The following is a 24,938-nucleotide window of genomic DNA, read 5'->3' as shown; positions in this document are numbered from 1 at the left end:
AAATCAGCAGAACTGGACGTCACTTCCAAGGTTAGGTTCTAGAAGGCTCCAGCCCAGCAGCCTTGGAGGCCTGCCGCCCCACCCACTATCTTGGCAGCAAGCTCACCAGAGAGGGGGAAAAAGCCAGAACCCCCAGCCAACCCCCCCGCCCCCGGTTCTTTGCCCTTGGAACGGTGAGAGAAAAAACGTGTATCGTCTTAAGACCACTGTTGGGTTGGCTTGTGACACAGCAGCAGACGGCCAGTACACGAGACTGGAGTGGCCCATCCATGGCTTCTCTGTGCCTGAGCTCCTGTGGGCCTCTCTCTGCCTCACCTCTCCCTTTGTGTCCATGTCGGCTTCCTTCCTTGAATTCTGTTTCTGCTCGTGCCTTTCCTCAGGGTGCTGAAAGGGGACACTGGCCTCAGCTGGAGCGAGGGGCAGCCGACCCCCTGGGACGTGGCCTTAGACGTCAGCCTCAGCTGCATCTGTAAGGTGAGTCGGGCGACCTGCTGGCCCTGGCGCTCTCCCCGTGCCTCACCCGTGAAGTGGAGGTGGTTCCGTGGTTCGGACCAGCCGTCAGTCCAGGCTGAGTCGACGAGCCCAGGGTAGCAGAGTACAGCTCGGTGCCATAGGACTTCCCGTGGCCAGCTTTTTCCCGAAGAAGATCACCAGGCATTTCTCCAAGGGGCCCTGGCATGGGCTTGAACTTATAACCTTTAGGGTAGCAGCCAAGGGCAGTAGTGGTTTGCACCGCCCATGGACTCCCTTGCACAGTGAGGTCATTGACCAGCCTCGTGCAAGGCTCCTGTGTGTGTGCGCCTCTGCGGTCCCTGCGGGTTGCTGCCCTGGGCCTGCATAAAGCACCTACTCTCTGGGCCTGGGCCTGGGCCTGCCAGGGGAGCACCCGCAGAAGGAGCCCCGAGTCCAGGAACTGCTGCCTGCTTCACTGAGCTCTTTGCCAGGGAGCTTCCCAGTGCCAAGCCCTTCTGCTCCACCTGCCTCTCCAGGAGTCTCCTCTTCTGCCCCCATCCTCCCTCTTCTCGCCAGTTCCTGACGCTGTGCGCCCTAGCCCAACCAGAGGCCTACACTGATGGCAACCTCTTGGGCCTGATTGAGCTGCTCTGCCAAGCCGGCCTGGACGTGAGGCTCCGCCTGGTGCCCAAGACAGACCTCCAGCAGCTCCTGCTGCGGTTGCTGGAGAACATCCGGGAGTGGCCCGGGAAGGTACCCACAGCCCAGCCCCCTCGCCGGGCTCAGGAGCCAGAGCAGGGGCCTCAGCCCTCAGGTCACAAGAGCTCCTCACCCGTTCCGTGGCCTGGCTGGGGAGAACCGCTCTGCTCTTCTTCCTACTCAACCTCCATGCCAGACCCCTCTGACTGGCGAGGATTGTTCCCACCAGCGGACAGGGGTCGGGTGGTGCATAGAAGTGGAGGGTGGGCTCCTCTCGGCAGCCCCACCTCAGCGTCTCCTGTGCCTGCAGCTCCAGCCCCTGTGCTCCGCCCTGAGCTGGCTGTCCGACCACCACCACAACCTGCTGGTTCTTGTGCAGTTCTTCCTGGACGTGACCGCACGGAGCAGGTGAGTCACTTCTCTCCCCGCATGGCCCCCACCCTATGACCCTCATCCCTGTGGGGCTGGGTCGGGCCAGGCCCCAGGGGCTGTGTCCCCAGGTTATCCGCAGGGGCTTGGGGCATGGTAAGGATGAACCATTGTCCTCGAGTGTCAGCTTGCTAACCCCAAGGTCAGTAGTTGAAAATCATCAGTGTGTCTGGGGGGGGGGGTGAGGGGGGAGATAGGTAAGGCTTTGTACTCTGGCAAAGAATGACAGGCTCAGAAACCCACAGGGGCAGCTCTACCCTGTCCTACAGGGCCACCATGAGTCGAAATCCACTTGATGGCAGTGAGTTTGGTTTGGGTTTGGTGGGGCATGGGGCTTTTCCGGGAGGGATTCAGGCTCTGCTCCCCCCCCCCTCAGATCCCTACCCCTGCTGCCCAGCAAACCTCCAGCCCAACTTCCAAAACCCAGGAGGAAAGCCTAAAAATAGACTCACTAATGAGTTCTTTACAAGTGGGGGGAAAGCCTAATTTTCTAAACATGGCCTTATTCGAAGAACAATTGCTTCGCACAATTAACTTCTGACTGTGCCTTCCCCACCCTTCTCTCTTTGGGGCTCCCTCCCCAGCTTTGGCTGGCAAGTTCCTTCTTGTCATGTAGATCTCAGCAGAATCATGTCCTCTGATCACCCCTCCTCCACAGCACCGTGCATGCATACGCGCGCGCGCACACACACACACACACACACACACACACACACACACACACACTCAGTCCATCCTCCTGTTTGGTCCTCTGCATAGCGTTTGTCATTACTGGAAAGTGCCTGACTCCTTTGTTTGCTTGTGTGTGGCTGCCGCTCCCCTGTCAGCTCCTGAGAGCAGGGATTTGTTTGGGCTGAGGCCACATCGCCCCACATCGAGAGCAGCGCCTGGCACACTGCTGGTGCTGCGTAAATTCTTTCTGAGCTAATTAATGAGGTGGGCATGGGCCGGGACTGACCCTCCCCTCCTCCTGTCTCATGGCGGCACGCAGGCAGCCACGGGGAGCACCTGCCTTTTCCCTCAGCTGCCCCCCTGTCTTCCCTTGCCCCCAGGTACCTCCTCATGCACAGCCCTCCCACCTGCAGCCCAGACAGCCAGGCCTGCCCTCTGCTAGCCCTCGGGGAACGGCCCCAACCTTCAACAGGTGCCTCCAAAGTGAGCCTCCATGGGACCCCCTCACCTGCAACTCCCTCCCTCCCTGGTGGCTGCGGGGAGCAGGCTTGGGGTTTCATTCAGGTCCACACCCCCAGGCCCGGGCCCGGCTGGGATCAGGTATTTGTTGAACACACGTGTGTGCTTGCCAGTGTTGTGCTCTCTAGCACTGGTGACAGTCTGGCTGCTGGAAGCACCGTCCCTGTCGCTGGGTGTGAGCGCCAGAGCACCAGCCCCCAGGACTGAACACGCGAAGCTGAAGAGGTTGATCCCTGTCACAACCAGCGGACCCACTCCAGTGCCCCAGTAGGAATCAGCAGACCCGTGGGGTTCTGTGCCCCCCTGGATTCCGTCTGCTCGTCCCTAGAGCCTATCCATTCCATCCTGGGCCCTGGGAGCCTCCTTCATAGGTACCTCTCCGAACCGCTCCTCATTCACGCCAAGAAATCAGGTACTTTGGCTGAATCACCTGCCATTGTTTCCTTCCTCCTACCCCCACCCCCCACTCTCTCCCCTGGCTGACAGCAGTGGCATTCTGTAGCCTCCTCAAAGCCAGCAGCTCTTACTCTGTGGGTGGGCACACAGGACCATCTCGCCTGGCTCCCGTGGCTGCCCTCAGCTTGACCTCTGAGGTGCTCTGTCACTCAGCCCCCCAGACGCCTGTGTTCCCCAGCCGGGCCACAGTGCTGCTGCTGGTGGGTTATCTCACTTCAATATACACATGTGTAGGATGAATTTCATTCTCTCTTAATAACAGTGTACACGCAACCAACCCCCTAATTACGCATATTTATCCAATGAATATCTGTGTAAATAGACTCTGGGCATCTCTGCAAAAACATGCATTCCTGTCGGAGAAATTCCTTGAAGTAGAAATGCATTCCCAAAGCGTGGGGTTTCCTCCTGTGGCTCCGAATGGTCCTTCTTAAACCTTTCTGTGCATTTTCCCTCTGTTGCTGTTGCTGTTAGGTGCCACCCAGTCGGCTCCAACCCTTAGCGAGCTTGTGCACAACAGAAAGAGACACGACCGGTCTGCGCCTTCCTCACCTGTTCCCATGCCTGAGTCCACTGTGGCCACCACTGTGTCCATCATCGCCTCGAGGGCCTCCTCTCCTTCCTTCACGGCCCCACCACTTTACCAAAGGTGATGTCCACCTCCAGGGACTGGCCCCTACTGACAACATGCCCCAAATCTCCAAGGTGAAAGCTCACCATCCTTGCCTGGAAGGAGCCCTCTGGTCCTACTTCTTCCCATACAGTTAGGTTTGTCCTGTTAGCGGCCCATGGTGCTTTCTCCTCCAGCCCCACGGTTCTTTGACCTGTATTCAGTGTCTAGCTTCCACATGCATCTAATGCACCGAGAGCAACATGGCTTGGAGCAGGCACACCCTCGTCCTCAAAGCAACATCTGTGCTTTCCAGCACCCTGAAGAGGCCTTGAACAGGAAATGTGCCTGATGCAGCTCGTCTTTAGCTCGCTTTGTTTTTTCCCCCCAAGAATAGATTTCTATAGACTCGATTTGGATAAGGAGCCCTGGGTTACCCCTTGGGCTGCTAACTCCAAGGTCAGCGGTTTGAAACCACCCGCCACTCTGTGGGAGAAAGAAAGCTGAAATAGTCCCCTCCTGACTAGAATGACAGTCTAGGGAACCTACAGGGGCTGCCCTACTCTGGCCTGCGGGGTCCTTCTGAGTCACAGTTGATTCCGTGGCAGTGGGAGCAGGATGTAGATTTACCGACAAGCTGTGTAGAGTTTTGTGCCATTGAATCTTTGCCTTAGATTGAAAGATGCTCCCCATCCTAGGGCTGTGCAGGTCTCCTGGGCAGAAGTGCGCTCAAGAAGGTGGCCCACAGACCCCAAGGAACGACCGAGGGAAGCTCAGAACTAGTGGACCCAGCAGCCATCTTTGGGCTTTCATTTATCATTGGCTCTTGTCCCGCAGCCTGCACGGACTGCTTTGCTCGTCCACTGCGCATATTACCACAGCGACATCAAGAGCCGGGCCGAGTGCAGGGTGTCCGTGTAGCTCCGGCCCGGGAACGCTGAGGCGTGAATAAGCCCACCCAGCGTCCACCTGGCTGTCAAGTTGACAGGCCCAGGCCCTGGCTGGCCAGGAGGGCTCATCATAGATGGGTGCTACTGGTACAGTTCTTTGGGCGGGTTCTGTTATGTCTTTTTCTGAGTAAAGCATTCAGGTGGTTAAAAGGTTCCGAGAATATGTAGAGAAAATGTGTCCCACCCCTTCCCCTGAGCCGCTGAGCCTGGTCTTCCAGAGTGTGTCTCCACGGACTTGAGGGAGGACCCGTGTGGGACGGGACGGGCTGCCTCTTCTCTGCCTCCTTTTCTCCGTAAGGTGTACTTGCCGACCGTTGTCAGCTAGGCCCTAAAGAGCTTCCCCATTCTTTTCCCAGCCACGTTTTGTTCGCGGAGGCCCTTCATCCGTCTCCCCTCGCTCGGTGCCCCCTCGGTGTGTTTGGGTGATGCTGAGACTGGAGCTTGTTGGCCGCCTTGTTCTGCCCCAGCGGGGGCTGCCCACTGGGCTCCATGCCCAGACTGACCCCAGGAAGAAGGGCGGTTTGTTTGTTGGATGGAGCGCTGTCACACTTAGTCGGCTGGACGCCCAGCCCAAAGGCATCAGCACGGGCCAGTGCACCCCTTCCTCACCCCCACCCTGCAGGCTTAAGGAAACTCTCACTGCCAACGAGTTGATACCAATGCACAGTGACCTCACTGGACCGGGTAGAACTGCCCTGTGGGTCTCTAAGACTGTAATTCTTTATGGGCGTAGAATGCCTCTTCTTTCACCCACAGAGTGGCTGGTGGTTTTGAACAGCTGACTTTGACATTAGTAGTTCAACATGTGACCGGCTATGCCACCAGCACTCCTCCTAATTTAAGAAAAAGCAGGTGTAAAGATGGTGGCAGGGAGCAAAGGGGGTGCTGTTGGCCTTCCTGCTCTAACTGTAGAGAATCTGTCGGCCCAAGCCTGTGGCTCCGAGCAGGGGGGTCAGGTGGACCTCCACCCTTTTTACCAGCCATCCCAGCCCTCTACTGCTAGGCTGGGTTCAGTAACTCAGAGGAAAGGCCACACAGCCCACAGCCCAGATTCCCAGTTAGGGGCTTTATTAAGAGCTGAGCTGGTTCCAACTCAGGATCAGAAATGACTCAGCAGACAGTTCAGAACAGCCTCTTCTCAGCTGAGCCCTCTGGCAGGACTCTTCCTGGCCCTTCCCCCACTCCCACCCCCACCCCGCCCCGTCCCCTCAGCCTGATTTCTGCTCCGACAAAGTTCTTTAGCTCTGCGAATGAGTGCTCAGGGTACCCCATTCTGTCGGTAAGCTGAGGCCTGCGGCACTCAGCTCTGTAGCTCCGTAAACCAGCAAGCCTAGTTTCCCCAAGTGCTTGGAAGACCATCACTGCATGTGTCAGCATACCCACTGTGTCGATCCTGCTCCACGGCTGGACCAACGGGCACTCATCGCTGGTTCCACTGTCACAGTGTCGCCGTGAGTCTTTCTACTGTACCGCACCATCTCAGTGCCACAGCTGTCTGTCTCTTGGGTCTAGGAGGTTCTCAGTGCAGGGACCCCGGGTCCACTCCCATCTCTTGGTCATATCAAGGTTCCCCTTTTCTGGCTCTGGATGGCAAAACTGACCGATCCCTTCATTCAGGATCTACATACCTTATTTGAATAGCCCCACCCCACATGGGTGGTTATCATAAAATGTTGAAAAGGAAGGAAAAAAGGGGTGGGAGGGGAATCACCTCTCAGAGAAACCGGGACTGATCATCCTTTCTAAATTAGCTCTCACCTCACTGCAGGGCTTCCCAGAACCTGGCTCTTACCTGCCATGCGCCTGCCCTGCCGCCCCAGTAGAATGTGAGTTCCCTCGGGCAAGAGTGAGGCCTTGTATTGTTGAGCCCAGCAAGCAGATTCAGAGGCGGGGCCAGGAACAGAATTTTGGACTCCGGAATGGAAGACAAGAATGCTACCACCGAACCCCCAATTGCTGAGAGGAGATCCAGGCCTTGCCAACTGCACGCTCGAGGGCACCTGGGGGAGCAGTGACTGCCAGGCAGTGCGCACCAGGCTCTTTCTGGACAGGGGCCAGGCCCAGGTCACTGCTGTCTGACACACCTTGGCCTCTGTCGTCTCGAGCCTGGTTCACCTTTCCACCCATCTGGGGCTCCCAGTGTCATCTTTGCCCAGTTCTTTCCATGTCACACAGCCAGCCCGTCCTGACCAACAAGGAGGAAGTGGAAGAGCCGTGGCCTTGTCAACTCTCAGGTCTTTGGACAGCAGACAGACGGAGACGTTCCCCATAACCCTCTGGGGTTCGTGCTGCCGGGCTGAGGGCCGCTCACTTAATTTTCTCCCTGTCCTCCTCTCCGCCCCTCATTTCTGGGCCCTTGTTCTGTCGTTAACTCCTTTCCTGCGCCGAGAGCTGCCTTGTGCCCGCCTCAGCCCCTCAGCCCTTACTGCGTGCTGCCTAGGAAACCATTGTGTGTGCTGCCGGTCAGCTTCCTCGGGCCCCTCAGCGGAGTCCGAACTTCATCATCCTTCCATGCAAACAACAATGTCCCTTCGCTGCTGGCTGCCAGCCACCCCCACCACCCAAACCTCGTGTGTCTGCACGTCTTACCCCTTTCCTTCCTTCCTTACCACCAGACCCCGCTCTCCCAGGGCAGAGTCCCCATCCCTCCGGCCCTCCTGCCTCTTCGGGAACTTTCCTTCTGCTGTCCATCCTTTTCCTGTGCTTTCCAGCTTTTCTGCTGGCTCCGTGTCCCCTGCCAATAGATACATCCGTGTCTCCCGTCTTAAAGCAACCGTTTCAGCAGTGACTCCCTCCAGCTCCTGCCGCATCTCCCAGCTCCTCGTCCCCCAGTGGTTGCTCATTCTTTGTCTGATTCTTGCCCATATTTGGCAACTTGCTGGATTCTTCGGAGCTCGGACAGTAGCAGGGAACTGTCACCTACCACGTAAGCATTCAGGCCCCTGGACCCAGCTGAGACATTCTATCCAGGGGCAGCCAAGGTCCAGCCTCAAGATCTCAGAAGAGGTCTTCGTTGTCTAGCGTTGCGTCAAAGCAGTCCCAGGCGGGTGGCTTCGCGAGCTCAGTTTGTTGTTGTCGTTAGGCGGGTCCTGGAGGCCGGCACTCACCAACCCTCTGCACGACAGAGCAAGACCCTGCCCCATCCGTGTCATCCATGAGCTCATTGTGCGTCCATTGTCCCGCCTCCGGGGACAATTCACATCCTCGTTCCATTCCCTCGGCTCTGCCACTTCACCAAGCATGACACCCTTCCCCAGAACTAGGCTCTCCTGATATCATGTCTAAATAAAGTACGTGAGCCCAAGGACAAAAGTCATCCTCAATTCTAAAGCTTTAAAGGTTAGGAGACCGAGAGTCAAAATTCAGGGAGCTGGCCCTAGGGGAGGCCTGGAGCTTACTTCCTGGTTCCTCTGGATCGCCAGGTGCCTGCGCATCAATCTTTCCCATCTCTGCTTTTTTTTTCTTGCTTGTATAATCTCTTGCATATCAAAGGAGGATGGTTTAGGACACACCTTACACTAAACCCTCCCCATCTCGTTAACAACAAAGACAACATGTTCCCAAATGGGAACATTCCAAATTGGGAACTCACTGCGATCCTGTAGGATAGAGTAGAACTGTTTCCCAGACTCAAATGTTAATGCACGCAGGAAGCCTTATCTCTCTACCTAGGAGTGGCTGGCCGCCTCACACTGCTGACCTGGTGGTTAGAGCTTAATGGGTAAGCATCACCATTACACCATCCTCGCGGTTGTTGGATCCCATGATTGTGGCCTCTGCATCAGTCCGTCTTGACTTTGCTGTCCCTTTATTACGTCTGCCAAGCACAATGCCCTTCTCCGTGGACTGAGCTCTTCAAATGACACGTTCCAAATACAGGAGATGAAGTCTGGCCATCCTGGCTTCTAAGGAACATTCTGGCTGTATTTCTAAGACGGGTTTGTTTGCTCTTTTTGTGAGGAAAATCTTACGAGGAAAGTTAAACCTTTGGAAAAGAAACCCAAGGCGCTGCAGCACCCCAGGCACTTCCTCATTCCTGGGTCGCACCCTTCCCCCACCCCCTACTAATAACCACATCTGCACTAGAAATCTCTGCCTAGTCCACTTCTGTGACCTTACTCGTGCAGATAAAGCATAAAAGCTTCGCCCACCCGACATTCAGGGCCCAGATCTTTGGGAAAGCTAGTTCCTCTGGCTCAGCCAGCTAATAAATGTTTCCTCTATCAAGTTCTCCGAGAGTGCCGCCTGGTCATTGGAGTCTTGGTTTTGCTGTTACATTTTGGCAATCCTTGATACGTTCAACCTTCTTGACCTGCACCAAAATTCAAATGCATCATGTCTTCGGATCTTCCATATTTGGTGTTCAACTCTCATATACGTATGCGCAATCGAGAATGCTGAGGCTTGGATCAGAACCACCCTAGTCCTCAACGTAAGGGCCACAAGTGTCAACACTTTACATAGGCTGAGGCCGCTCTTTTACCCAATCCAGTGTGTTGCGATCTCGAAGTGCCGCTTCCATGAGCATAGATTGTGGCTGCAAGCAAGATGAAATCCTTGACTACGTCAATCTTATCTCCATTGCTCAGGACATTCCTCGTGGGTCTAGTTGGAAGGAGTTTGGTTTTCTTTACAGAGCTTTCTAATCCTCACTGAAGACTGCAATCCTCGATCCTTATCAGCAAGTGCTTCAAGTCCGCCTCACTTTCAGCAAGGAAGGCTGTGTCATCTGTGCATCCCAGGTTGTTAACTCTCCTCCCTCCAGTCCCAAGGCCTAATTCTTCTTCGTATAATCCAGCTTCTTGGATTGACTCGCTCCGCACACCGATTATTGAATAAATATGGTGAGAGGGCACAGCCTTGATGCGTGCCTTTCCTGATCTACACGACGCAGTTGTTGCTTGTGTTCAGCGTCATGAGCACGATGGAGTGTTCCGGAATGCTCGTTCGCTTCAAGACTGTCTATAGTTTGTTAGGATCCGCACGGCTGAATGCCTTTGCTTAGTCAATAAAACACAAGTGAACATCTTTCTGGTGTTCTTTCAGCCAAGACCCATCTGACATTGGTAGTAAGATCCCTTGTACTACATCCTCTTTTGAGCCCCTTTTTTTGAGCTCCCTGTCACTGTGCTGCTGCAACCACTGTTGGATGATCTTCAGCAAAGCGTTCATTGCAACAGCAAAATAAAGTTACTTGCCTGTGCAAGGCTTTGTGGGGGATGTAGAGGGCGGGGAAGATAGGGAGAGTGAGGGGATTTTTGGAGTAAACAATGTAGTGGGAGGGGCAGTGAGCACTAGAACTGAAGGCGATTACACAACTCATTTTAAAGGCGAATTAATCATAAGGGGGAAAGAAAATGTTCTGAAATTGATGTACCATTCGTCAAACTATTGAATTGTGTGATATGTGGATTAAAAGTGCCCAAAAAAACTGTTTGGGGAGAAAAAAAGAATGTATGAGATAAAGTAATTTAAAGCACTGGGTTGGGGGTAGGAGGGGGTGTTGTTTCTTGCTGTAGTATAGTATTCATGATACTGTTCTATAGTTTCAGCATTGTGTTGGATCACCTTTCTATGGAATGGGTACCAATATGGATCTCTTCCAGTCAGTTGGCCAAGTAGCTGCCTTCCAATTTCCTGGCAGAGACAAATGAGTGCTTCTAGTGCTTCATCAACTTGCTGAGACATTTCAATGGTATGCTAGTCCAGGTAGACTACAGAAACAAATCCATAGACACTCAAATGTGTGTAAGAAAGAGCTTTATATACAAGAGCAATTGTATATTGAGAAAACACCCCAGCCCAGTCCTGATCAAGTCCATAAGGCTGATATTAGCCCATATGTCTGATACCCATCTATAAATTCCTCTTCAGACTCAGACTGCATGTGCACATGCAATGATACTGAATGCAGGAAGATCACAAGCCAGTGGGTGGAAAGTCGGTGGATCCAGTGGTGGTGGAAGCATCTCAGCACTGGCGTGGGTCTCCACGTGGCTCCTCCAGCTCCAAGCCTCTGGCTCCATTAGTGTGTGTGGCACCATATGGCATGTGAACAGGAATGTGAAGCAGAGAGTGTGTCCTGTCTCCAGGGAGGAAGACAGGAGTTCCTAAAATCCTCAGGAGAAAGCCATGCCCACACAGAGGCATTATTGGCTGTGATCTGATTGACAGGTTAGACTCCACCCCTTCGCAAGTTGACAGGCGATTATGTAACTGCCACAAATAGGTGTTCCATCAATCCTTAGCCTTGTTTTTAAGCTAATCCTTTCAGGACAGCTTGAACGTCTTCCTTCAGCACCATTGGTTCTTGCTCATCTGCTACCTCCTGAAAGGGTGGATTGTTGACTGCATCTTTTGGGTACAGTGTATATTTTTTCCAACTTCTTTAGGTGGTTTGTGTTTCATTCAATATTTGCCCATAGAATCTTTCATAACTGGAACTCAAGGCTTGAGTTTTTTCTTTTAGCTCTTTTAGTGTAATATATGCTGAGCATGATCTTTCTTTTTGGTTTTCTGACTCTAGGTCTTTGCACGTTTCGTTATAATATTTCACTCTGTCTTCTTGAGCTGCCCTTTGACACTTTCTGTTCAGCTCTTTGACTATCATTTCTTCCATTTGCCTTAGCAATTCTATGATCAATGGCAAGTTTCAGAGTCTCTTCTGATATTTTCTTTGATTTTCTCTTTCTTGTCTTTTTATTGACTCCTTGTTTTCTTCAGGTGCGATGTTCTCAATGCCTTCTCACAGCTCATCAGGTCTCCTGTCATTAGTGTTCAGTGCAGCAAATCTGCCTTGAGATGTTCTCTCTACAACATCTGTGTATAAACATATATAGACTCTCTATATGTGTGTCTATGTGTGTGAATATACACACACACATATGTCATAGTACTATAAATATATATAGCATATCCCTTTCAAAACTGAAGGGAAAAAAACTCTCCAGATTCTTTATTTCTCAAACCTAAATAATGGTTTGAGTGGCCTATTAAAAAAAAAAAACAAAAAACAAAAAGAGGAAAAGTAAAATTGAAATAGACTTGGAGTCTTTAGTGACAAACAAGTTTATCTCAAGCAAACAAACAAAAAAGATGTTCTCTAAATTCAAGTGAGATATGCTGAAGGTTGTATTTTGGCTCTCATTGACTTGGCTTAATTTTCTTCAGCTTCCACCTGAACTTACAAACGAGCAACTGATGGTCTTTTCCACAGTCAGCTCCTGCCCTGATTTTAGCTGCTGATACCTAGTTTCTCGGTCGCCTCTTCCCACAGGTGCAGTCAATTTGACTGATGTGTTTTCCATTTGGAGAAATCCACATATAAACTAGCCAGTTTGCAATGAATAAGTTGTTAGTGTTTAAAAGTTTTTCATATGTTCTCCAGGTTGGTTTCTCTCACCAACACTGTACTTTCCAACTACTGCTCCTTCATCTATTTCCAACTTTGCCTTCCAATCACCAATAATTATGTATTTTAATGTGTTAAGAAATAATAGTTTTATTTAACTAGTTTTGACAGCTGACTATTTATAAAAACTTTACAGATGGTACAGTTTATATATAGTTCAAACCACTGAACAAAAAGTAGATTATCATTGCATTTGGATAACATGCTTGATCAATTTCAGACTGAAGAGGTTGGTAAAATCCCTCAGTTCCTTCATTAGCTTTAGTGGTTGGTACATAAATTTGAAAACCAGTTGTACTGACTAAATTTCCTGGTGTGCAGATAGATATTATTCTGTCACAGACACCAATGAGCTTCATCAAAGACACCATGCTTTTACTGCATGCTCCCACTTTAGATGTCTGCCTTCTAAATTTCTTCTCCCTGTCAACCCAGTGCTCTGAGAAGACGAGCGTGCGCCTTTATCTGAGGATTGCCTAATGACTGTTGGGACTTTGGGCATCTGCTTTTGTACGCAACGTCCAGTCCAAAGCATGCCATCAATTTCAGCAATTTACGCCAACTCACATGTCAAACATCTTTCTTCATTTGGTCAGGTTCTGGTCATCTCAGCTGTAGCCATCAAGCTACATCAAACGTACTTGCTGCAAGCTTGGAGTTCCTACATATCTCCTTGTATTTTAGATCAGGTGGCTCCTTCGCACTCTCAGGGGCTGGGTCCATGCACATAAGCTCGGAGTCCACACAAACCTTTTCTCTCCACTCTTAACCCATGTGTGGACTGGGTCAATAGGAGCCAGTGGAACATGCCCAAACTCAGTCTGTTTCTTCATTGCTGCCTCTCCCCAACTGCACTCATCAAGTAGACCCAGGTGGCTATCACAAGGATCATATCCGTCTGTCTGTTCTCTGGCTCCCTTAAACTCCAGCCCTAGAAGGATATTTTCTCTGATGGAAAGACTTCCTGCATCCAATACATCCAACAGCGAATCACTTGTTCAAAAAAATTTTTTAATTTATTATTAATTGGGAGTTCATACATATATCATCAAAAAATGTTAAGGGCCAAATAGTCTTATCTTCCCTTTAAATGTGAACCTTCTCTCACCATTTCTGGGTGAGGCTCAAGTTTCCCCCTAAGTTTGCAGGCCAAAATAGGCTTCAGGATTAAAAGACAACCTGTCCTTCTGGGCACTTCTTAACTCTCCTTTTATCCAGTCAAGTACAAGCTGACGGTGGGTCCTGGTGGCACACCATGGCTACATGTTGGGTTGCAATCCGCATGGCTAGTACTTCAGAAACCACCAGCAGCACTGTTGGAGGCAGACCAGGCTTTCTACTCCCATAAACAGTTACAGTCTCAGAAACCCACAGGGGTCACTGTGAGTCAGGATTGACTTGATGGCAGCGAGTTTGGAGTTTTTGTAACCATGATAACCATATTGACCGCCATCATACATGTAAACCTATTTCTAATACCAGGTAGCAGAAAAACTCAATGTCCATAATGTAGGCAGATAAACATAACCCATAATCTTATTAAAAATTCCCAAATTTCATCTTCTCTACCCTTTGACTGTGTCTCTATTTATGCACATATGACCTTGGGCCTCTGCCAACGTGCATTGCTGTCACCCAAACCTGGGAGTCCTTGTCCTACTTCAGTCAATTTGACATAAAGCAGACACTGTGTACAAAAATCGGGGATTTTGTTATCTGTACCAGCAAGGAACAGTCTGCAGTCTCCGGACCAAAGTACCATGTGTTCCCCAAATTGGGGAGTCCTGGGTCCTTTAAAGTCCGTTCTGTCTTTCAAGATTCTTGACTCCTTCCTGACCCTCTCTGCCTCTGTCTGTAAATAGTGGTCTGTTGGTTATTCATGTTCTCACAGATGTTCTCTCTAGACAGCCCTCTAAGCTGAGAAATCGGCTCTGCTAGAGCACTGAGTCAGATAATTGAGGTTTAAATTCTTGGGCCCAGGGTTAGTTGAAGGAGACTGGTGTATTGACTATCTCAGTCCAATCTCAATCTCAGTCCAAGCTGGGAGGACCCTAGGGACATTCTTTGTGAATCTTAGGATGGAATGCTATGCACAATGGAAGATTAGAGAATAGAAAAGTGAGTCACAGAGTGTCGAACAGGGGTGGGAGGTACATGTGATCCAAGGATTGTAAAGGTGAAGTCTAACACCAGAGGAGGGTATTGTATTAGAACTTATGGATGACAGTGAAAGCCCCAAATCCATTCACAGACTCCCCACATGGGGAGTCTAAGCCACCGCTGAACTCGCTCAAACCATTGACCAGGGATAATAATAGTCTTGTCCTCAGACAGAGTGCCTTGCAAAGATATAGTTGTGAAAAATTCAATAGCTTACCCTTTGTTTTACTTTTGAGCCATCTATAATTTGTTTTTGTTATTTTCTGCTTCCTTTTTTATTTAGATTTTTTTTTCATTTTATTTTGTTAGTATTTTCTTGACAGGATTTTCTTTACATAAAATCCGCGATCAGTAAATTTAGAGAGACAGAAACTAGATTATTATCCCCTTAGGGCTATGCCAGGGGAAGCCAGGGCGAAACGGGAGCTAATAATGGAAATGACACAAAAATCAATTATGGTGACAATTGCACAACTCTCCTTAGTACGTTTAAAACACTGCATTGTATGGTATGTAAATCATGTGTCAATAAAATGGTTACATGGGGTGTGAGGATGTCATAAAAAATGCACTATTGGTCCAAGAGATTCCGATCCAGGAAACCCAGGCCTCCAATCAATCATCTTGCTAAAGCAGCCCAGCTTCTGCTCCAGGCCACTCCAGAATCTAGTTTTCTCCCCCGAGCTGCACCTTATCTCTTATTACCGGTGTATTAGGCAGGCTTCTCTAGAGAAACAAAACCAGGACACTTAGGATTATATATATATTTATAAGAGGATAGATTTATACAGCACGAAGGAATATAACAGCTAATTAGTCCACACAGCAGTACAGAGGGCTCAGTTCAACTCACTTCTGTGAAACAGTTAATATACTGGAAGTCCTTCAACTCACGTAGGCTGCCAGGTCCCAGGTCAAGGAAGCAGACAGCTGAGTCTTCCCTTAGGCAAGGAAGGCAGAGCCTGCCCACAGGCAACAAAGAGCAGGGTGGGTCACCAACAGTCAGCAGGTCAGGGAGCTTAATGATGCAGTCCCTGGATAGGATCTCAAACTCAAACAATGCAAGACAATCAGGCTCCACCAGCCTCAAGCTCAAGCGATGTACATTCCAGCATCGTAGAGAAGCAGGTCTCGAAGGAACCTCAAGCTCCAGCAACATGATCCATGGGTTGACTGTCCCACGGGTAACGTAGCTCACAAGTTGAGGCAGACAACTCACTAAAGAGGCCACATACTGGTCCCATCACCAGAGAGCAAGAGAGGGGCAGGCCTTGCCAAGCCATTTATCTCTTAGCCCTCCAATCAAACTGCCACCTGATTAATCCCACCTGTTCCTGTTGGCCAGGTTGGCACAATAAACCTACCTATCACAACTGGTTAAACCATTAGCGGTAGCATTAATCAAAGTAACCCTCTAAGAATCAAACTTTTTCACTTCTGCCCCTTCATTCTTTCCTTACAAAGCCCCATGCTTCCCTTGAGTGTAGAACCACTGCAATGAACTCCACTGCTGATGTCAGCTGTAAAAAACGACATGGGTGGTGTCTGACCACCTCAAACTTCACCATCATCAGCTTCCCAAGACCAATATCCATGAGAGTGATTTCAGACATCCAGTCACCCTCCAACTTCCTGTCTATTTTGACACAGACTGTTCCTCCACGGCTCTGTACTTTTAACCGGGTTCAATATGTCATTGCGTTGGCCACACAGAACTCAAAGACAATACTCGTGATTCTGGAGTTTGTTTTTAAAAAAATGTAGGGGGTTACACGTGCTCAGGATACAATGATTCAGACAGGACAGCCTCTCCTCAGCCGTGCCCGAGACAGACCTCTCTCTGGTCTTTGGCTTGTCAGTCACATGGCCCATTAACCTCTGCCCAGTTCATGTAATGTTACAAAGCTCTTTGGGGGCGGCTAATAAATACTCTAAAGGGCACACCACTCTGCCATAAGCCTTAGCTAAAGGCACTCAGCTCTAGCTCTGGATCAGCAAACTTAGCTCCCCCAATTAAGTGCCTGAAGGCATCCCACTCCACAAGGCAGCCTCCTGCCCAGAGGCACTCAGTTTTCCTTGCTACGTGCGCTGGGAAGCCACGGTCCTGGCTCATGCTCTGGCTCTGGGTTCTGTTGCTGTTGTTACTCCTCTAGTGCAAAGCCGTCTCCTGAATCCAGGGAGTTTAATGCACAAGGATCTCGAGGCCCAAACGATGAGCTACACGCCTGGGTCTTCTCTTTTGCTGGTAGTGAAATCTCCCTTTCTTACTTCTGAGATGGTTCATTTTTACAAACAGCAGGATGACAATCGCAGCCTTGTTAATAATCATACACAGCGAAATTATGTAATCCTAGCAGTGTCTTCTCCCACCTTGTGGCCCAGACCCATCAGGAAGAAGTCATTTGGGGGGACTGACCAGAAGAACCATCTTAAGTAATTCATGGCGCTGCAGTTACAAAGCCCTCTTAGCCCAAAATGTACTCCACTCCTCCAGGACACGTGAGCTCAAAGGCACTCAGCTCTAGCCCCATGGATCAGCAAGCTGAATTCCCCAGATAGATACCCAGGAGACATACCACTCTGCAAGCAAGCCTCCTTCGGACCTTGAGGCGCTTTCTTGCTCCAGGGGCCAGGAAGCCCACCATTCTTCTTCATGATCTTGGCACTGCTGCCTCAGCTTCCCCACTGCTTCTCAGAAGGCACAGCTCCTGTCTCCTGCCTCATGGAGGCTCAGTGTGCAGGCAGCTTGTGTCCAAAGGACACACTCTACTCCTCGCTTATTTTGAACCCTTACTGTCAAACCTAGCCAGGTGGTAAACCTGACCAATCTCCTTTCTGGAGTTCCATGCACCTTTTTTACATACTTTCACCCCACAAGAGGGCATTCACCTTAGTTGCATTGGTAGCAAGCTAGTCTATCCTTTGGTAGCAACAAACAGCTCTGTGTGCACGTCAGTCATGCTGCAGGAGTTACAAAGACGCGAAAGGCCATATGGCGAATTCATTGCTCCGCAGGCTACTCTGAAGTCATCATCACCACGGAGCTCTCCTCTTCGACTACCCACTGAGCCTTAGTTTGCCTCTAGGTTCTGTCCCAGAATGTCTCCACTCCATCTCCTGCAGGAGCCATCTGTCCCATGCGCTGAGCCTCTGGTCCCCCGCCTGAGCACTGAAGCACTCTCTGCCCAGCTGCTGGGAGTGAGGTTCTGCCAGCCCTCAGCCCACGGCACAAACGGCCTCTGCCCAGGACACCCTCTCCGAGGTGATGCCCCTGCCTGGGAGCAACCACCCCAGTGACTGGTCGGTGCTGGGGCACAAAGGTCTGGCCCTGCTGCCTCTCCTTAGCCCCACAGCCCCTGCAGGTATGATGGATGTATGGGCAGAAGGTGGCTTCTGTTGTCACTGCATCCCAGCCCAAGCCTCCCTGTCTGCCCACACCTCCTTTCTTCACATCCCCAGGGGAGCGGAGCCCAAGAGCAGCCTCGACCCTCTTCAGTTCCTGCTCATTGGTCTCTACTTCAGGGGGGCACAGCCTGAAATGTACCGTCATCACCCCCATTGATGGTTTCAGCCACCCAGCAGGAGCTGCTGTTGGTGGGAACCTCTGGGTCAGTTCTGACTCAGAGTGACACAACAGAACGGAACTGCCCCACTCAGCTGTATTCTATGGGAACAGATCACGCGGAGGTGGGCTGGAGCCATCCTGCTGTTGCTTAGTGGCCTTGTGTACCTGCCCATTGTGCCACCGGGCTCCTTAAGCATGAGTGACTAGCACTCAGGCCAGTACCTTTTTGCCCAGACTCTTCCCTTACACACTAACCACTTCTTTGAGGGCCAGTCTTCCAGGTTCAGCCTGTGCAAATCACTATCTCCCACGAAGGTCCCCTCCTTCTGTCTTCCACGACAGCACCTGCCCAGTGCCCCCCACCTGACGTGATGGAGTCCCGTGAGCGCATTTCGTCCCTGCTCTCCTGCCCGAGCCCCCACAGTCCGGATCCCCCTCATCCTCACCATCACCGTCACCCTCCTCGCTCAGATTCTTCACTCCCCTGGGTTTAGAGAATTCTGTCTGCCTTGAGGCTCTCCCTCTGGTCCACCCATCCCAGGACCTTCTGGTTGGACCGCTCCTCAAATGTCACCTGGGGCTGAGCTGCTGTTAACTAGTGCACAGGGGGGTGGCTTTAAGGAGCGCATGGATTGTCACGGAGAGCAGCCGAGGCGGCTGCATGGCAGCCACTGGTTCTCAGGGAAGGTCTTTGTTCAACTTCCAGCCCTTGGCTCTTTGCTGGTCTTCCCGTGGCGTAGCGTCTCTCCTCCCTCATCTCTGCCTGCCCCTTGCCTGGCTTAATCTCTTGTCTGCCTTGCAAGAGATCAGTTTAGGACGCACCTAGCCTCACATTTATCCACCGACATAACAAAGAAAGCCCAATTCCCAAATGGGGTGGCAGCAGGGGTAGTCGGATCCATAACACGTGTTTGGGGCCGACACAATTCAACCCACCCAACGCTGCTTGGCTTAAAATCCTTCCAGCTTCTATCCTCAGCTTAAAATCCACACAGCCCTGCTTGGTGTAGAAGGCTTTGTGCCAGCCTTTCCTGTCCCAGTGCCCCTGAAGATGCCCATGCTCCAGTGCCTCTAACCTTGCGGTCCCCTAAGCACCCGACAAAAAGCCACACACACACACACACACACACACCCCACCGCCCCAGCCTGTCCACATCAGGTGCTTTTCCAAGGAGCTCTCCTGGAGTCCCGACCCCCATCGCTGAGCCCTGGCCGTGGGCCAGGAGAGCAGCAGAGCCAGGACTGCGGGAGCACGCTTCTGGAGCGTTTGCTGAGGATGGGCTTCTAAACGCATAGGGGAAAAGAGGATTTCCTAGCAGATTCTAAAAGGGATGATGGGCTCGGGTGGCCTGGGAGGTCCTGCCAGGAAGGTGGAGTTTGAATAGCAAGAGAAGCTCTCAAGGGATCTAGTCAGTCTAGCATCTAAGGGCGTCAGGGGCAGGGTCCCGAGCTCCTCTGTGTGACCCCCCGGTTTTGAAAGTTAAGAAAAGTGGGGGAAAGGGCAGAAGGCCAAGGCAATTAGACTTCCTTGTACAGAGCAGTGGGTATACGGCCAGAAATACGGGGCTTGAAAGCCGAGCTGCTGTTCCTTACTGCCACGCTGTACGGTGACGCGCCACCGACCAGGCGGGAGCACTGGCTCTGTCTGGAGGATGAGTTCTCAGGAGGACGCATGGAAGCACACGGCCCCTCCCGCTGTGTGGGGACAGTGTGCAGGGGCCATGTAGGGACTGTGGGGATCCTGGCAGCAGACAGAGAGCTTGTGGGACATGGAGTGAGGGCGGCGGTGTGCTGAACACCCTCAACACTGTGGGCGCGCCGGGCTGCGTGGCAGGGTTCCCCAGGGGGTGGCTTTGGAGCTCGCAGAGAAGGACGCCCAGGAGGAAGTCTCGCAGACCGTCGGCACTTATTCTCAGACAGGCTCATCAGGGGAGTGTGCACGTGGATGGCCGGAGGGCACTGAGAGAGATCGTCTCAGCCACCTACTGCGGACCAGAATGAAGAAACGAGGGCAGAACTGGGCGGGCTTGAGATCAGAAGGTGCTGGTGGTCTGAGGAGCCAGCCCCAGGGCAGACCCCGAGGCTGCCAGGCACCCTCTTTATCGGGGGAAGGCGGAGAAGCGGGAACCTGCGTCTTCTTGGCCGGGGGTATTAGCAGAACAACGGTCAGATTCACCGGTGACGGGAGCACAGCAGACAGCAAACTGGAGCTGCGGAAAGATCTCAACAGACCGTAATGATGAGCCGAGTGGAAAAAGACACCAAGCTGCACAATTAAGAGCAGGATCTGGGAAATGGGAATTGACAGCAAGAAGTGTGAAGAAGGGGGGAGCCAAGCCTCCCGTTCAATCTGTTCCGTGAGCGGTGTCTTGGGGCCGCCAGGAGAACGCGCCTCAGCTCACTCAGCTTCGCACTTGCAGGGGATTTTGGCACCCCCACCCCACCCTCGGAGGACCCAACCCCCAGCGGCAAGAAGAGTCCTTCAGACGGAGAAGGAGAAGCCACAGGCAGTATGCAACTTCTTCAAGTCTGCAGAGAGCCTTACTAGCCGGCACGCAGGATGCTGGACAGCTGATCTTGGCCTCATAATGTGGGAGCAGCCTTTTCCCCCTTTCTTTCTGATGTGAGGGTTGTATTGGCGCTCAGTCCCTGAGGGCTCAGACTCTGAGCACCAGGTCGGTGAGAGGCTCCGGTTTACCTGCCTGTGTTCAGAGTGAGTCTCCACCCAGGTCCCGCCTCCACTGGGTACAGAGCCCTTCCTGACCACTGGAAAGCTTTGCCCTGAGGCAGCGTGCTTGTGACAGTGGATTACTACCACTCCCCTGTCAGCCCTGGCTGTGCCCTTGATGGAATTGGGGTTCTAGGCCACGTGGTTATGAGTCATAGGTGGCTGGGAGGTCCCTGAACCAATCTTATCCTCTTATCTGCACCAGGGTAAGTAGGTTTGGGGGTCATAGGCCATTTCCTGCTTCTGTAGTCCCACACGCCCAAGTAATGAGTTGAAGTGCCTCACGACTCTGCGGCGCTGTTCTCCATGGCATTTTGTAAGTGGTCATTGAAGTGTCTGAGACCCTGGTCCCCATTAGAACTGGGCTCCTGATCTCCTTCATCTGGGTGATTTGTCTTTGTCCTGTTTAAGACTTATGTAAATGCATCTCTATAATTATATCTGAATATGGGAGTTCTCTTCTCCCCTTAAGGCAGCAATTCTCAACCAGTGGGTTACAACCCCTTTGGAGGTCAAATGACCCTTTCACAGGATCGCCTAAGACCATATTTCCAATGGTCTTAGGAACCAGACACCCTATCCGTCTCCCAGTGGGTCTGCCCATATGCAGATACACCCACATATGGGGTCACCACAAAATGAGGAACTGTATTAAAGGGTTGTGGCATTAGGAAGATTGAGAAACCACTGCCTTAAGGCACCTTGGTGGCATAGTGGGCTGTTAACCCCAAGTTCAGCCATTCAAATCCACCAGCTGCTCCTGGGGAGAAAGATGAGGCTCTCTACTCCAGAGAACAGGTTCAGCCCCTGAAACCAATGAAGTTCTAGTCGGTCCTCGAGGCTGCCTCTGAGTCTTGCTGGCTCCGTGGCAGCGAATTTGGCTTGCTTTGGTTTGTTTTTCTCCCCGTCTCCTGTCAAGGAAGCATGTAATTGCTGACCCAAAGGTCCAGAGCTCACACATGCATCTCCTGGGGCTGCACGCCACAAAGGAGCCCCACCCCTCGGTGTAGCCCCCCCCTAGAGTCTGGAAAGAGTGATGTTTCCAGCTCTCCAGCATCCTTCGGGGCACTTGCCTCCGCTGAAGAAGGAAACCTCTCCCTCACTGCCTTCGCTCAGGCTCCTTCTGCCTGGGTTTGAACATGCATAGTCACCAATCCGGGCAGGATGCTCCTCCTGTGTGCCTGCTGCTGCCCAGCATCCCCCCCCCCACCCCCAACACGTGGTAGGTGAGCCCTTGCACTTGCTCCATAGCAGTCCCCAGTCTGCGGGGCGGTGGGACTGGCCTGGCTCTCCAGGCTGCACTGCCTGTACTGGCACACCCCTGGGTGAGCGCTCTCGGCTGCATGGGTGGGTGGAGGAGCCCTGGGGATCCGGAGACATTTGGCTACAGTGAACGGTTTGTGAACATGCCACAATCAAACTTTCACACCGAAACCCGAGTGCGTGCTGAACCGAGGGTGCTGCAAAAGGGGTCGTCAGTGGGAGCAGGGTCGAGCCGGCCCAGGAGGTGCTTGAGAGAGCCGCTGGTGAGGACTGCCAAGCAGCTGGGGACGGGCCACAGGGCCAATCGGGCCGCCTCCGCCCTGAGGCCGGGTGCTGGGCAGCATTTCCACCGTGGAACGGGCCACTGTTGTTGCTTCCTGAGCTGCCCCAGAGAGAAGTGGAAAAGGCGGCTCACGCCTTTGGCCAGATGCCCGATGGCCTTTTAGGGTAGTCCAGCATTGGCAGGCCTGGTCCCCCTCCATCAGGGAGCCTAGGAGTTGAAAACAAAGGGTGTTGGGGAGCTGCACTGACACGTGTCATCACCTGACACCCTAGGAGCCTTTGCCTTCCTGGGTGGGTGCTTCTTGGCAGTGAGGCCAGGCGGGGACTGCCTGGGCTGCAGCTAGAGGCCTGGGAAGCAGAGAACCGGTACTTCTCTTCCAGACTCGGTGCTCTGGAATTGGAAAAGTCATTTCCGCCAGCACCTTGGCTGTCCTGGTCTTCCAGAGGCCGGGGGGCTGGGCAGGCCAGAGCTGCAGCCCGTTGCCTTATATGAGAGTGACACACAGATGGGTTGAGCTCCTGCTCTGCACCCCAGGAAAGCCGCACTGGGTGGCAGCCCCAAGTGTAGGAGGGTGCATATTGGGCTGGGTAGGGGCTACTGAGGCCCCCACCACTGGCCCCCGCCTTGGGCCAGTCTGGGTGGGAGTTTGAGCAAGCCTTTCTTGTTTTTCTCCTCTGTCGTGAAGTTCTCCATCTGTAAAATTAAAAAGTGATCCCACCCCTTCTCCTCGGGGTCCCAGTGGGAGCGATCGTGCAGGGGACCGTCCTTTACAAGCCATTAGGATGAAAGGCAGTGGGCGGAGGGGACGGGCAGGCGGAATGGTTCGCCCCTCTCAGATGTGGGTTCTTTTCATCCATCGACTCCCTCGGTGTTTTTTTTTTCCCCTGGTGCTTTTTCTTTCGTTTCTGGATAACAGCCCTGTCCTGTCTGGACCCACCCAGGCCTGCCTCTCCCTCCCTCTACCGCTGCAGCCACCCCCAGCCGGCTCCCACCCCGCCCCCCAGGTCGGCCCCTCCTGCCTGTGGGTGAATTAGCTCCTGCTTAGGCTTGGGTTTTCGAGTAATGAGCCCCAGATGCCGGACTTCAGCCTCTGATGGCGAGTTCACTGCTGCTCCACAGTGGAGCCCGGTGCAGTAAGAGGGGCCCTCTTACCTCCCACTGCGCTGCGAGTCCAGCTGCTGCTGGAGGAGGGGCCCAGGGAACAGCTGGGAAGCAGGTCCTGGCCGACCAGGCGCAGAGGAGACCAGAGAGGGGCGTGTGTGTGTGTGTGTGTGTGTGTGTGTGTTGGTGGGGGTGGGGACCCGAGTGGGCGTAGGAGAGCAGAACAGGGCGGGGCTCTGTGGGTGAAGGGCAGGGGTCTGCCTGCACCCTCCTGGACCTGCTGTGGGTGCTGTGAGGAGGGAGTAGCCTACGGAAGCAGGTTTTCCCTGCCATGGCTAGTCAGCCTGGGGTGAGAGGGCAGGGGGCTGATTCAGCCCACATGCGGAGGCGGCCCAGCCTCCCCTGGCCATGGAGGGCTGTGGGGAGGTCCCTGGGTACACCTCAGCTCTTCAGGAAGGTGGGGGAAGGCTAATGGGTCCTCAAGTCAGGGTGGCCCCACCCTGGTTAACGCAAGTCTTCTCAGTCAAGAGAGGGTGGGGACAGCTTGTGCCTTCCCGGGGCTGCCAGATAAACAGACACTGTGGCACATCCTTGCACTTAAAACATGATGCCTTGCTCATCCGAAATTCAAACTTAACTGGTTGTCCTGTGTTTTTATTTGCTGGTAACCCTCTCTCCCCCTCCTGCTGAGTTTCTTCTTACAGTCATCGTGCGTGTATGCACGCAAGCGTGCGTGCATACACACACACACACACACAGACTGGTGCACAATCTGTCAGTAGGTGGCGGAGGATCCTTTTACTGGCGGAGCACGCTCAAAACCCACTCCCAGCTCAAGAAACAAAACCTAACCAGAACTGCCCCCGCCCCCCTGGCGCACCGGTACCCCGACCCCAGCCGCTGGGGTTTGCCTATGTTTGTTCTTTGAGAAGGGACTCGGACAGAGGGCTTCTTCCAGAGGGGGCTGCTCTCACAGGCGCGTGGGTGTAATCGGAGTTCACCCATGCCCCTCACTCCTCTGTCGCCCAGTTATAGGATATTGAGAGAGAGCCACACGACTTCCAGGTCCGTGACAGCAAGTAGGAGCCCTGGACTTTCTAGTGCCTGCCTTTTTGCCCTTAGGGAGATGGGGGCACTGCCGGTGAGCTGGTGGTTCAGTGGCAGGCTCCTCACACCTGATAGCAGAAGTCTGGGTTCCACGCCCAGCAGGTGCACCTCATACCACCCCGCTCCTCTCTCGGGAGGCCTGGGTAGTGCTGTGATGCTGAACACGTTTCAGGGGTGCTCTCAGACTAAAAGCAGACTAGAAAGAAAGGCCGGGCCCTCTGCTTCCCCAAAGCAGCCAGCCAACATTCTAGCCACCACTGATCCTGGGGCGGCACCCGACCAGGCAGCCCTTCACTGTGCATGGGCTTGTCATGAGCTCCAGGCCAAGGAGACAGCCGCTAACAACATGTTTCTGTCCAGGAGAGCTGGCCAAGCAGCGACCAGTGAGTGTCCCAACCGACTGTGGATCAGAGCTCCAGTGGCCACAGCCCCTCAATCAGAACCAAGCCCACCTCGTCCGGTCAGTCAGAATCACAGCGACCCTGTCCGGCAGAACAGAACTGTCCAAGTGCGTGTGCGGGCGATGGTGCGG

General features: G+C 52.8%; 1 protein-coding gene across 1 annotated transcript in view; it reads left to right on the top strand.

Annotated features, from left to right (window-relative positions):
- FAM178B (family with sequence similarity 178 member B) overlaps positions 1-24,938 on the top strand; it is a 131,660-nt gene that overhangs the window by 79,775 nt on the left and 26,947 nt on the right. Inside the window, exons 10-12 of the mRNA XM_075562677.1 lie at positions 381-474; positions 1,030-1,206; positions 1,463-1,560. Coding sequence (XP_075418792.1) covers positions 381-474; positions 1,030-1,206; positions 1,463-1,560 — 369 coding nt within the window. The remainder of the gene's footprint in view (positions 1-380; positions 475-1,029; positions 1,207-1,462; positions 1,561-24,938) is intronic.

The sequence above is a fragment of the Tenrec ecaudatus genome, chromosome 11 (assembly GCF_050624435.1).
Source record: "Tenrec ecaudatus isolate mTenEca1 chromosome 11, mTenEca1.hap1, whole genome shotgun sequence".
In the NCBI taxonomy this organism is placed as follows: domain Eukaryota; kingdom Metazoa; phylum Chordata; class Mammalia; order Afrosoricida; family Tenrecidae; genus Tenrec; species Tenrec ecaudatus.
The sequence above is the reverse complement of the archived record's forward strand: the minus strand, read 5'-3'. Positions and strand labels throughout refer to the sequence as shown.